General features: G+C 32.0%; 1 protein-coding gene across 7 annotated transcripts; it reads left to right on the forward strand.

Annotated features, from left to right (window-relative positions):
- The first annotated feature begins 2,983 nt into the window (after positions 1–2,983).
- On the forward strand, positions 2,984–8,500 carry LOC110418389 (Galactose oxidase/kelch repeat superfamily protein). Of its 7 annotated transcripts, XR_002445397.1 has the most exons (4): positions 2,984–3,326; positions 4,154–5,680; positions 7,974–8,078; positions 8,166–8,491. XR_002445397.1 is itself a non-coding variant. In XM_021431104.2 (3 exons), exon 3 carries the CDS (start codon positions 4,260–4,262, stop codon positions 5,577–5,579), a length of 1,320 nt encoding a protein of 439 aa, XP_021286779.1. In that variant the 5' UTR covers positions 2,984–3,326; positions 3,731–3,751; positions 4,154–4,259; the 3' UTR covers positions 5,580–5,981. The 7 variants fall into 7 exon arrangements, 5 of the variants coding, with proteins under 5 accessions (XP_021286779.1, XP_021286782.1, XP_021286780.1 ...); XR_002445396.2 differs by having other exon boundaries at positions 7,974–8,500; XM_021431104.2 differs by lacking the exons at positions 7,974–8,078; positions 8,166–8,491 and adding an exon at positions 3,731–3,751 and having other exon boundaries at positions 4,154–5,981.
- The last annotated feature ends 5,334 nt before the right edge of the window (positions 8,501–13,834 follow it).

Genomic DNA, 13,834 nt, shown 5'->3' on the forward strand with positions numbered 1-13,834 from the left:
GAGTGGCAATTCGATAGAGACAGAAAGAAATTGTGAAAAATAAATAAATTACATTTTATAAAGTATGATAATTCTTAAAATTAGTGAGAAGTATTTTTGTCCATTAATTTTTATACCCTATTACTTGTCTATTGGGATAGCCAATAGCCAATACTAAGGGAGGCCTTTTCTAATCTCTTGAATAGCCATTTCTTCCAACCAAATAAGGGGTTCAAGGAAGAATAAAAATAAAGGAGAATGGCTATTTCATTCTCGTAGCCAAACTTACTAAAATATTAATAAGAGAAAACATGAGCTTTTTAGAAGTTGGGTAGAGAACGAGACAAGAATTAAGGATAAGGGATATCTGTTCAAACTAAAACACAATCATGTTTGATTAGAAATGAGTAAAAGTAAAAAATGATAACACTAGTTCAAACATAAATCAGGATTTTTTGTTTATAAATAAAAGTCAATTTTTAATTTTAATTTATCAAACATATTATATTTGTTTTCTTATTTAAATATAATCGTTTACTACTTTTTTATAAAAATAAAAGGAACGGTAAATGTAATAGTGAAATGGGGCCTAATTAAGTTTTTCTTGGTGCCACATATAAAAATTTAAAAGGTCCCCAAGAGCTAAGTGAACACCGTAACGATTAAGATGCCGATGAGTGTTCATATCAATTGTAAGAAGCAAATCATGTCATCTCTAGGTTTAATGTTCAAATTCTAACATTTATAAGTTTGATCTAATTTTATATTGAATTTGTATTATATATACATTTGTTATTTTTTAACATATATAATTCTAGATTATATACATTAAGGTGGTTCAAGGAACATATCGAAGATGATGACAGCTAGAAGGGGGTTAATAAGACCCTTGCCTCTCAAAGTTTTAAAATCTTGTAAGTTTTTTTCCTAAAACAAAAGATTATAATTTTATTCTTACAGATATTGAACTTTTTATTTTCACCTCAAATATGAAATTCTAGTTTTGCCACTAATAATAGCCACCACTCTTTAGTTTTTTGTTATTAATTTTATTTCAAAAATGAATAATTTTTTTTCTTACTCGATTCATGATCTTATATGATTAGGGTTGAATCCCCTCTCATACTCTTCCATTTTAAGATTTAAACCCATGCCATAAAAGAAAGAGAGTTTGGGATTTTAACTAGAGCAACATCCCATTAAGGAGAATTAAGTACTTACTTTGTATGGATCAGAATCCGATGGAGGAAAAAAACACAAAAAGGATTAAAGAGAAAGGAAGGTTAGAGTATCACATATGTCACGTTTTTTGGGGTGTCGTAAACATTGAAGAGGTTTAAGAGATACAGATGGGCAAATTTTGAAGCTTTGTGAGATAATAAGGGGCATTAAGTGCAGGGGAATCTCACATTAATGAAAAGGAAAAAAAGGGGAACAGAGAATGAAAATAACCCAAAGAAAAAGAGAGAAAAGCAGTGAAATGGAGACAAAAGGGGATGTGAGTTTTTGAACGCAAGGAGACAAAGCCACCGGTGCAGAAAATTCCAAAATCAACACTCCGCTCTTGCGCATGCTCTCCTTATGGCATTTAAAGAAAATGGCCAACCTAGACGGTTTTTTTTTTAATCCTCTCTGGATTCTCTCATCACAATCCTAGTATTAAATTCCACAACAAATCAAACTCTTCACTCTCTTCTTCTACTCTGGGTAATTACTCTTTATAAATGCTCATTTCCATGGTTTGGCTTAACTACGGTATTGCCATGCCATGTTGCCCAAAAAGGGAGGGGGGGCGAGGAGGAGAAAAACAATACTATGGACTATGATACGGTGTTGGTATGTGAGACATCATCATTCATCGACATAAAAGAAATAGGTACATTAAGGGCGTGCACCCAAGACAAAAGTCAAGCCAAGTACTTGTTTGACATTTTTTTTTTTATGTGAAGTCAGCTTCAATCAAATTTATTTTCTTGTTCTGAGTAATATGATATGAACTTGAGTTTTTGGTGTACAAACTCAATTCCAAACTTTAATTTTTGATTGATTTGAAATTAACTTTTTATATTATAAATATGGATGACATTATAAGTAAATTTTATTGAATGAAAAAGGATATTGTTTTACTCAAATCAATTGACCCGTGCCAATGTTATTATAAGATAAAATTTTAGTTTTTTTATACTTTATATCTTTTTATTACAATATGTGTTTAATTTGATTAATTTAACATCCTAATTTAAATCGACATTAAAGCTTTCAAAGCCAATTAGGTCCAAGGAAAAAATATTTTTAAACTTATTCAAAAATTCATAGGTATACATATATGTTAAAATATTTAAGACGATTATTTTTATTAGTATTTAATGGGAAAAGTATTAACTACTTTATTCCTTAAACATAATTTATTGAACATAAAAGCATCGATCTTGATCCGACCGTTATAAAAAATAACAAATTATAGATACCGTTATATTATGATGAAATGAAATAATAGAAATCGAAACTTTATCTCAAATAATATTGACACGCGTAAATTTATCGAATACAACAAAATTTTCTTTTATTCAATTGAACTTACTTATAATTCTATAGCAACAATCTATCATCGTCAAATACTTCAATATTCTTAGTTACATTTTAATAAAATTTTGAAATTAGAAATCAATTTTTGCTCATAAATAGGTAATTAGAATACTAAAATATTATTGCTATATACGGATTTTAATGTATTTAATCTCCAAAATGACTACATTATCATCATCTTACAATGAGATGTGAGGACATTTGCCATGTCATGACATGCATTGAACTGAAAAAAGACATGATGATGGATGACCATACATGTTCGTTCCTTCATTAGTTTTAATCCTAGGTAAAAAGGTCTTAAACCAAAATCACTTTGAAACAAAAGAAAAAACCCAAAACAAAAGTAGAGCGGAAGAGGAAAGAACAAAGGAGGCCACGCACGCAGGGAGGGTATTTGTCCGTAGCGTGGGTTGGAGTTGAAACACGTGCAGAAACGGCCGTTAGCGGTTTCGCTTCCCTGGGGCCGCAATTCCTAAACGGCGACTCCCTCCTTAGCGGTTGTGGACCCCACCTTTCCTTCTCTTTCTGTTAAAATTTTTTATTATTAAATTTAATCCCTTTTCTTTTTACTTGTATAAATCCACTTCTCTTAACCCATTTTTTATTAGCTCTTTCTCTCTCAAGGCGAATATAAACTATCCTCTGAGAGAGAATCTGCAGCAAATTGAGCTTCCTTTTTTTTTTTTTAATTTAATTTGATTCCTGAAGAGAATTGAACGGCAATATAGCTAAAAGCTTCAGCCTTTTTTATCCAATCAGTAAGCCTTTTTTTTCTTCTTCTCTTTTATGATGATTTCTGGGTTCTTTTAAACTTTCTCATTTCCATTGTTAAAGCTTGACGTTTCTTCTATTTATTTTTATTTTTTGTTGGATTTTCTTTTCTGGGTACTTCTCATTTTTTACAAATAAAGGTGAAGTTTTTTTGTGAAATGGTATTGCTTTCAGTGAAGGGTAGATCTTTGTTTTGGCTTTTTGGAGCCAAATTTAGATTTGGTTTTCACTGTTGATTTGCTTAAAGTGTGGCATATGATTGACTCTTGATGAATTTCTTTTCTTTTTCTACTTTTTATCTTTGTATATCTCTGTAAGTGTGAATTTAAAAGATCTGGTTTTGGATTATTGTCATTGCTCATTAATGGAATGGATTTCTCTGCCTTTTCAGCTTTGCAAAGAATATCAATTTGTAAGTTCTATTTTTTTATTTATTTATTTTTTTGGATTCTTGGTTTTGATTACAAGATTGTTCTTGTTATGCATGTTGCTTTTGATGATAAACAAGGCTTGTGATCTGTCATTATGGAAATAGTTACATTGTTTTGTCTTATTTCTTGGTTAGTTTTAATTGAGCCTAGTTTGGGTTGATAGAAGTGTCCAATGCTTTGTCTTTTAAATTGAGTTCTTTTTGGAATTCACTCTTCTATATATGAATAGGATTTTATCAACTCTCTAGCCGTTGGTTTCGTCTGGTTTTTACACTTCGTTTCTTTGTTGGATTTTATGGAATTCTCTGATATGTGAATTGGTGGTGTTATCATCCATCAAAAATTATATGTTTAGCTAAATAAGTTTATCTTTGTACATGCAGTAACTGAGGGATGTCATTTTCCTTATTGACTGATCAGTTTTGCATTTCATTATGATGAAGAAGAAAGGAAAGGTATCTGGTGCTTGGATTATATAATCCCAAGATCATGTTGGAGGGCCCATCATACCTTGTCTCAAGGGATTTGCCAAGCTCCTGCGAGCACGAGAGCAAGTGGATTTATAATACTTTTTGTGTCATCGAGCTCTCAAGAAGCAAGCACCGGATGGAAGATGGAGAAGACCAGATGGCAAGAAAGGTTCTCAAGCCACTCGAAGGTGATGAGGATGAGGGAATAAAGCAGGATATGTACCTTGCCCAAACTGATGAACCTGGTACCCAGCGCCATGCTGGGGATCATTCAGAATCAAGTTTACTGATCCACCAGCTTGGGCGAGACATTTCGATTAACTGTCTCCTACGCTGCTCAAGGTCTGATTACGGTGCCATTGCATCTTTGAATAAGGGTTTCTGCTCTCTTATACGGAGTGGTGAGCTGTACAGGTTGAGGCGGGAAATGGGAATTGTTGAACATTGGGTTTACTTCTCTTGCAACCTTCTGGAGTGGGAGGCTTTTGATCCAATTTGTCGCCGATGGATGCATTTGCCTAGAATGACGTCCAATGAATGTTTCATGTGTTCGGATAAGGAGTCGTTGGCAGTTGGGACAGAACTTCTTGTTTTCGGAAAGGAAATAACGTCCCATGTTATTTATAGATATAGCATTTTGACGAACACGTGGTCATCTGGGATGAAGATGAATACACCCAGGTGCTTGTTTGGATCTGCCAGTCTGGGTGAAATTGCAATTCTAGCTGGTGGTTCTGATCCATGTGGAAATATTTTGAGCTCAGCAGAGCTTTATAATTCAGAAACTGGTAAGTGGGTGACCATTCCAAGCATGAATAAGGCAAGAAAAATGTGTTCTGGTGTATTTATGGATGGGAATTTTTATGTTATTGGTGGAATTGGGGTTGGCAATTCAAAGACACTGACATGTGGGGAGGTGTACGATTTGAAGGCAAAGACGTGGCGTGAGATACCTAACATGTTCCCTGCACGAAATGGGGCGGCTGGAGCAACTGAAGCACCTTCTGCGGCTGAGGCACCTCCTTTAGTGGCAGTTGTGAATAATGAGCTGTATGCAGCTGATTATGCACTAAAAGAAGTAAGGAAATATGACAAAGAGAAGAACTTGTGGGTTACTCTAGGGCAATTACCTGAGCGAGCAGTCTCAATGAATGGCTGGGGGTTAGCATTTAGGGCGTGTGGGGATCGGCTAATTGTTATTGGCGGACCTAGGGCTTTAGGTGAAGGGATGATTGAGCTTAACTCATGGGTTCCAAATGAGGGCTCGCCACAATGGAACTTGCTCGCACGCAAGCCCTCTGGCAGTTTTGTGTATAACTGTGCTGTGATGGGATGCTGAAATGTGCATCCAGTTTTGGAGGTACCATGTCTGCTGTATGAAGTCCTTTTTTACTGGAACTTACAGCTGTGGCCTCAAGGAGAAAAGGTTCTGGAGAGTGGGTAATCTCTGCCTTCCTTTTGGGGGAAATTTCATGTCTTAAATTAGATGGTAGATACTGTTATAGGAGGAGGTCTGGAGATTTCTCGGCCTGTTTAGTTTGATGATGTTTTATTGCTTTGGGTCTTTTTTCCTTGCCTTTTTTTGTTTTTCCTGCTGTTGGGTCAGAGAGTTGTTCTTTTATTTGGTTACAATCGGTGTTTGTCAGAGGTTGGTGTCATGTAGAACATGCACAGTTCAATAATGTCAAGTCCAGTACATTTTAGGTTGTTTTCAATATTCAAAAAGCTTCCTTCAGCCTAATGCTAATTCTGTCGTGTTGATCAATTACCTAGCTAATATGTTAAAAGATATAAATGATGGCCTGCTGTCTCCACCCAACTCCAAACCATCTTACATCCCAAAAAAAAAAAAAAAGAAAAGGGAAAAGAAAAAGGTAGAAAGATCCTATTAGGTAAAAAAGTTTAACCTCTTAGCTTGCAACTAACTACTGCCTTTTTTTTTTATAATTCTTTTATGCAGTATATACATCTCCATATTTCAGTTATGGATTCTTGCAAGATTAGTAGATTTTACACTCATTATTTATTGCATTAATGACAATGTTACTGCAGATTGTGGTTTAAATAGCTTTGTTGTTCATGACAAAATTGTGGTTTGCAACTAACTAGTGCATTCCAATACCTGCCCCCTACAGTTTTGTGTACTGGCCTTCTTAGCAGGAATATGACAAAAAATACTTAATAGCAGAAGATAAATGATTTTTTTTCTACTTTGGTTCATATTGTATGTTAATATTTTTTGGTTAGTTTTAAGAGCTTGCTGAGAACAAATTTGAAAATAGAAAAGAAATAAGAGATTATTAATTTTCCGTATTAATCAAGTTATGTGAAAATTTCACCCAAAAAAAAAAAACAGAACAGAGTAGATATAATTTAGTATGGAAGATATTTATGTATTAGTAAAAATATAGAAAGAAGAAATATATTTCTAAGATCAATAAACACAGCAGTGTTGGTTACTTCGAAAAACAGGGATGAAAATTTGGTCAATACGAGATGGATAACCTTGTTGGCTTTGGTGTAGGAAGGCTACCTATGAATTTTGTCCACTCAACCCAGCCTCTCTCAATAGTATTAAATGTCTGGGAGTGAATAGTTTTGCCTTCAGTGAGACAAGCGTAAAGCAACCCGCCACAACTTCCTTTAGGTCAAAACACATTAGGGAGGGAAACTAGCTCTTGAATGAAAATTTTGGGTCAATTCGTATAATTCATTCTCATATTCAGCATTCAGAGGGTATCTGCTGAGGAAATTTTCTATTTTGCTATTTTATTTCTGTGTACAATATGCAATTTTTAACATCTTGCTTTCTTGCATTTAATAACTTAATTGGCTTTTCCAGCGCCGGAGCTTGAAGAAATTTTCTTTGGGCGTCAATCTCTAACATCACTTTGTTACATGTTAGTTTTGAGTGAAGTTCAATGTCTTTGTTTGGCTGTTTTTATTGGATCAGAAAAATACATGACGTATGTTCATGAATTTCTTGCAATGTACGAGCCTCAGGCAATAAGGAAATTATCCTTTGTGAAAATGTTTGTGGGACATGTTTGGAAAGAGTTTACCTTTGTCTTGTTGATCAATTTTCTCTGGATTTAGACACTTGGGGCAACTATCACTTTCATATATGTATGCCTATGTCGGCTCATTGGTTGCAAATTAGATGGATTTGGATGATAATACCCCGTGATGCTGCACTTCACATCCTAACAAATTTGCACTTTTCATTAATGTTATTAGGTTGCATTATTCTTTATCCTTAATTGTTAGCAAAAATGTAATGCATTTCTTGCTTCTTAAATTTATGAGTTAAATTCTTTTGGCATAAAATTTTTCATTTCCAGAAGGATGCACCTGACCTCAATTGCCATGAATAACCAATCCTTAGCTATATCTAATCTGAAAAACTTTTCTAGATGTCTGTAACTCTTTATTTATTTGTTTGTTATAGCCTCTTTTGACCTTTTGTGAGTTTGCTTTGGAGTATTGAGATGAGATGCTAGGATTTTTTTTTTCCTTTTACTTTCCTGTAACATATCAAAGCATCAGAATTGTCAATATGGTAAAGATATCAGATCATTGATTTCTGTTCTATGGATTGAAAATATCAGATCATCTGTTTGTTTTTTTTTTGGACGTTAGAGTTAGAATAAGTAGGAACTTTACATGACCAACATGGTAAAGAATGCAAAAATAAATGCAAAACAATATCTACATAACAAAATTTCTGTTACAGGCTTGCGAGATAGAAGGGCTTGGTGCTGTCTCTTTCTCAAGTTACGTCTAATTTCTGTGTATTTCAGGGGGAATAAAATGAGAAAGAAGATCAACATCCTACGAAGTAGATCACAATTTTCCTTTTACTTTTGTGCTGCAATTCATTTACACATCACCAAAAATGGCATTAATTTGCATTTTCTGGATTCAGATCTTGATATAGGACATCAGATGTACACAAGAGCAAAGTAGAAAACTTGGCATATGTGGCTGGTTGGATGGTATTTTAATGCTCTGGAGAAGAGAAACTGCCAAGAATGAAAGTTTTGTTGTCTTATACATATCAAGGTTTCCAGTTGATGATATGATGGAAATTTTTCAATTTTTCATGCTCCCATTATAGCTATTGAATGAAAATTCCTGTCTATCAATATAAGTTTTTTGGGCTATGGTTTGAATCTGCAGGATTTTTTGTTTCAATATGTTTGGTACAAATTTATTGGTTAATCATCTTTGGTACAAATATATGATTCAGTATGCTGTTTTATTAAGTATGGTACAGATATATGATTCAGTATGCTGTCTTATTAAGTGTGGTGCAGATACATGATTCAGTGTTTCTCCCCTATGCTGTTTTATTATGTATGGTGAAGGTTCTTCCACTTTACTTCTGGTTTCTGCATTAGCTATTAAGGTTAAGTTCTAATTATGATAACTAGGGTTCCGCAACCAAGATAAGTAATTAGTAATAACCATGCCCCTCTAATTCTTCATGCATCAGTTGATATGAACTTTTGGGTAGTTGCAAGGTTACAAACCAGGCCAGTGAACTGAAAAACACAATCCCCAGTTGCTCGTCAGCTCTGCTGGGGTGCCATAGGGTTTCTCCAGGATCCTTTTTCCCTTTCCCAATGAAGTAAAACAAAAAAAAAGAAGACGAAGAAACTCTCAATATCCAATTATGGCTTATGATTTGGTGACCAAATTTTTTTCACTGTTCTAAGTTGCCACCAAGCAAGAAACACCCTTTTTAGTTGTACTTGCTGGCTTTTGCTGCAAAGTAAGTCTCTCTCTCCACCTGCAAGAAAGGGAAAAAAAAAGAAGAAGATAAAAATGGGAAAAAAAAAAGGATGAATCTTTAGCTGGCCCCCAAGGGAAACAGTACAATTAAGTACAGCAGACGAAAACTGCTTGTTTAGTTGTTTGTGAATAGTGAGCAGCGGCTGCAGGGGCAGGGGCAGGGGCAGGGGCAGGGGGGGCTCACGTGGATGGTGCTCTGCATGATGCTGCATTAACGCATCTCTGCTGTTTTCTGGTCGCGAAGTTGCTGTTTAACTTGAATGAATGTTCGATCTGTACTTTGATGATTCAGTGTTAGCAATTCCATGAAGAGCCCAACTAAAAAAGACTGACAACTTTTTGCTTATACGATCTGTTTCCTTTTCTTATTGGTGACAATTTTTGGAGTATTTAGAACTTCCATCTTTTCTTTCTAGCAAAAAAGATGGTACATCGTTTCTAAAAGTTAGGTCCTGCTCAAAGGATAACCTTAACAAGATCATATGATTTCCTTTTCTGCCTTTACCAAGACAATTGCATTATATTTAAACCTAAAATCCCTACATGTAAATAATGTACAAAGCTAAATTTATTGATAATGTCCATCTAAATAACAATTAACCTGTGGACTAATATAAAATTAGATCAAAGTTTTTTATATAAAGGTTTAACATAGTGTATTGGGGGTTTTTTTTTTTAAAAGTTTTTGTATGTAGAATATTTTGGACAACTAATATACATATAAATACTATTAAAGTTGTCCAAAAATGGGAAGAACATTTTATCAAGGGGCACCCCATCAACAGCGGTGCCAATTGATTGCCATGTGGCATTAAGAAAGAAAGTAATAGCCGTTGTAAGTGATTCAATTAAAAATATTGTAACTGATAAATAGAGAGACAGAAAAGGGATTCAATTAAAAATATTGTAAGTGATGTTATGAATAAATTTGTAAATGTTCATTATGTTATGATCCAAAAAGTGTAAATCAAGTCAAACAGTCTAATAGTCAAGATACAAGAAATGTAAAATGATTTGAATTCTTAGATAGAATTGGATTAGGATTATGATTTAAGGGGTTTTTGACCTATAAATATGTCTTTCACTTCATTTGTAAATACACACTTATATAAGATCTTGGTACTCTTTTTAAATACTTTCTTTCATCTAAGTACTTGTTCTTATATTTCTTTTATAGTTTATGTTATCAGCATGATCCTCTTTGATCTTCAAAGTTTTGAAATTATTTTGTTTTCGTCATCTTCAAACTTCAAAAGGATTTCAATGATTCGGTTTTGATTTGTAGTTTTAGTAAATCCAATAAGAATTGCTATTATTTTGTTTTTATCATCTCTAAGCTTTAAAAGAATTTCAATGGTTGGTCTTTAGCTTCTGGTTGTAACAAATCAAGTAAGTGACTTGATATCTTTTTAATATTTTCATTCCCTAAAAATCAACCTTAATATGAATTTTGATATCATATAGTATATATTATATTTTTTCCCTTAATTAGAAAGTGAATTTACTATTATATAACTATTAATGAAAAATCATAATATTCATTCCCTGAAGTGAATGTGATAAACGAGCTACTAATAAAAAATTATAAATTTGTCCATTCTTTGAAGTGAATGTGACATCATTTAATAATTATGATCATGGTCATGAATCTATATATTTCTTGAAGTGAATGTCACATCATTTAATAATTATGATCATGGATATAAAAGAGGTCGTTATAATAATTTACACTAATTACTATTTTAATTTTAAAAATAATTTTACCACTATAAGTGGATGGATAGTTTTATCATTAGAATTTAAGGATAATTTTTCCACTAGAAGTAAACGAATAATTTTACCACCAGAAGTGAATGGATGCTGTAACCCATTAACCCATCAGAAGTGAAAAACCCATAAAAAAAAAGTGGATGAATACTTTTAATCCACCAAAAGTGGATGAACAATGAAAAGATAATAATGCAAAAAATAAAAGAAATATAGAAAACGTATTGTCGTTAATGTGGCATGAAAGACCATTGATCACGTACCTATTGTACGTCTTGAATTTTATCAAGTATTGCTGAAAACTAAAACATCTTGTGATGATTTTAATCATGGCTAAGTTGATATAGCACATCAAGATATTTGTCCACCCTGAAAGAGGAATTGATTATATGATTAGTAATCGAAATACCCATTGTTGATTTTCTTATCCTGAAAAAGGAATTGAGCATTTAATTAGTAATAGAAATATCCGAGAATGAATTTAATAGTAATTGGTATATTTTAGTGTAACTATATTATAAAGATGCTTTAATATGTTTTCATTATTTTTAAATGATACGTTTTTATTATGTGTTTTAATTATATATTTAATGTTATTCCATGTTAACTTGTAAATTTCTTATAGTATATATTTTTTTTATTGAAAAAAATATAGATATTCATCTTGTTAGATCTAAGATTTATGATATAAATATATGTCTAGCAGACATTACTATAACACACTCTATATTTAAAGACAAGAACTATTTTTCTTACTTGCAACAAAAAAACAAACCCAATGTCAATTCAATATCCAGTAATACAAGATTAATTGAACGCTCTAGAAGAGCTAATATTTTACTATTTTGAGGAATAAAGTTTATAATAGAAGATATATTATTTTCTATTAAGTCTCAAAGAAGTTTATTAAGTTTTAAAAATATTCATTTGAATAGATATCATATTAAGACAATGAATGAAAGAGATATTTAATATCTATATGTTACATCTATTAATTCAGGTAAAAAGTGTGTGTTGAAAAAAAAATACCCACTCTATTCTCATAATTAAGCTATACAAATATTAGAATAATTGAAGCTCATAGTAACTCAGAAGTTTACTAATGATTTTAATATTTAGGATGATCGGTTGGACCATCCTAGAGTAATAATGATGTAAAAAATGATTAAAAATTTATCATTCATTGAAAAACCAGAAGATTTTTTAATCTAATGAATTTTTATGTGTTGCTTGCTCTAAAGGCAAATAAATTATAAGGCTATCACCAACTAAAGTTAGGATTGAATTCCCTACGTTTTTTAATAATATTCACGGTTATATATGGATTCATACATCCACCATATGAACCATTAAGATATTTTACTGTTTTAATCGATGCATCGATTAGATGGTCACACGTGTGCTTATTATTAGCTTGCAATTTGGCATTTGCAACCATTCGTTTGCAAACACATTTTTCTAGTTGTATAATCAAAATTATTTGTCTTGACAATGTTGGTGGATTTATATCTCAAGCTTTTAATATAGCTTATTAGTTGGAATAACTATTGAGTAGCATATTGCTTATGTTTATTAACAAAACGGTCTAAAATAATCGTTTATTAAACACTTCCAACTAATTGCAATGCCATTGCTTATGAAATTCAAACTCCAATATCTACTTAGGGACATGCCATTTTGGATGCAGCAACATTTGTATGCATCAAGCCAAATGAGTTATTATAAATTCTCTTTATATAATTGGTTTATAGTCAGGAACCAAATATTTTTCATTTAAGAATTTTTGGATATGCGGTATATGTTTCAATTGCCCCACCACAATGCACAAAGATGAGTCCTCAAATGAGGTTAGGAATATATGTTGGATATGAATCTTCATTTGTGATTAAATATTTAGAATTATTAATATGAGATTTATCTGTGACAAAGTTTGTCAATTGTCATATTGATGAAACACTTTTTCCAACATTAAGGAAAAATAATAAGCAGCTGCAAAAGAAAACTTCTTAGATTGAATTATCATTATGTAATTTTGATCATCGCACAAGTCAATATGAACTTGAAGTTTAAAAAATAATTTTTTTTCAAAATATAATAAATCAGTTGTCAGACGTATTTACTGACCTAAAAAAATAACTAAATCTTATATATCAACTGTAAATGCTCCTATTAGTATTGATGTCTTTGTAGGACAAAGCACACCAGAAGCGTGGAGACTAATTATTTCCAAAGATAAAATCTTTGAAAAAGAAAAGGTGCAAATATTTAAAATGGTCAAAAAAAGGAAGTAGAAACTCTAGAAAAGATCCCTGACATAATTGATAAGCATTTCGAAAGAAATTCAGGTACCTGAAATCAATGAAAATAAAGAGATCTCAATAAATTATGTCATGATGAAAAAAGATGAAACCGATAAATAAAAGTCGACAATATTTTATATCTAATATAGAGCTCAATATTATAAAAGTAAAACGAGGATTTTGAATTTATTTTTATTGAAAAATGTAAGCATAGAAGTAATTGGCCAATGTGGAAAGACGCAATTAAGGAAGAATTGAATTTATTTACAAAACGTGAAGTTCTTGGATCTGTAGTCCGTATATCAAATAGTGTAAAACTACTAAGATATAATTGGGTATTTGTACGAATATGAGATAAGAAAATTGAGATTATGAGATATAAAGTACAGCTTATCGCACAAGGTTTTACCCAAAGATCTGGTATTAAATAAAAAGATATATATTCTCTGTGGTGGATGAAATTACAATTCTATATTATCTAGTTTGGTAATATATGAGAAAATTGAAATATGTCTAATAAATGTAGCTACAGTCTATTTATGTAGCTCATTTGATATCAATATCTATATAAACAACCCGGAAAGATTTAAATTGCTTGAAGCATAAAATTTGAATTATCGGGAGATTTATTCGATCTAATTAAATAAATCTTTATATGGATTAAAGTAATCCAGGCACATATGGTATAATCGCCTTAGTAAATATTTGTTGAAAGAAGGCTATAAAAATGATC

The sequence above is a fragment of the Theobroma umbraticum genome, unplaced genomic scaffold, assembly GCF_002168275.2.
Source record: "Theobroma umbraticum cultivar Fairchild unplaced genomic scaffold, ASM216827v3 scaffold_50.0, whole genome shotgun sequence".
Taxonomy (NCBI): Eukaryota; Viridiplantae; Streptophyta; class Magnoliopsida; order Malvales; family Malvaceae; genus Theobroma; species Theobroma umbraticum.

Bases quoted from the DNA above. Each gene is read 5' to 3' on its own strand.
- LOC110418389 (XM_021431104.2), top strand. From the start codon at position 4,260: ATGTTGGAGGGCCCATCATACCTTGTCTCAAGGGATTTGCCAAGCTCC.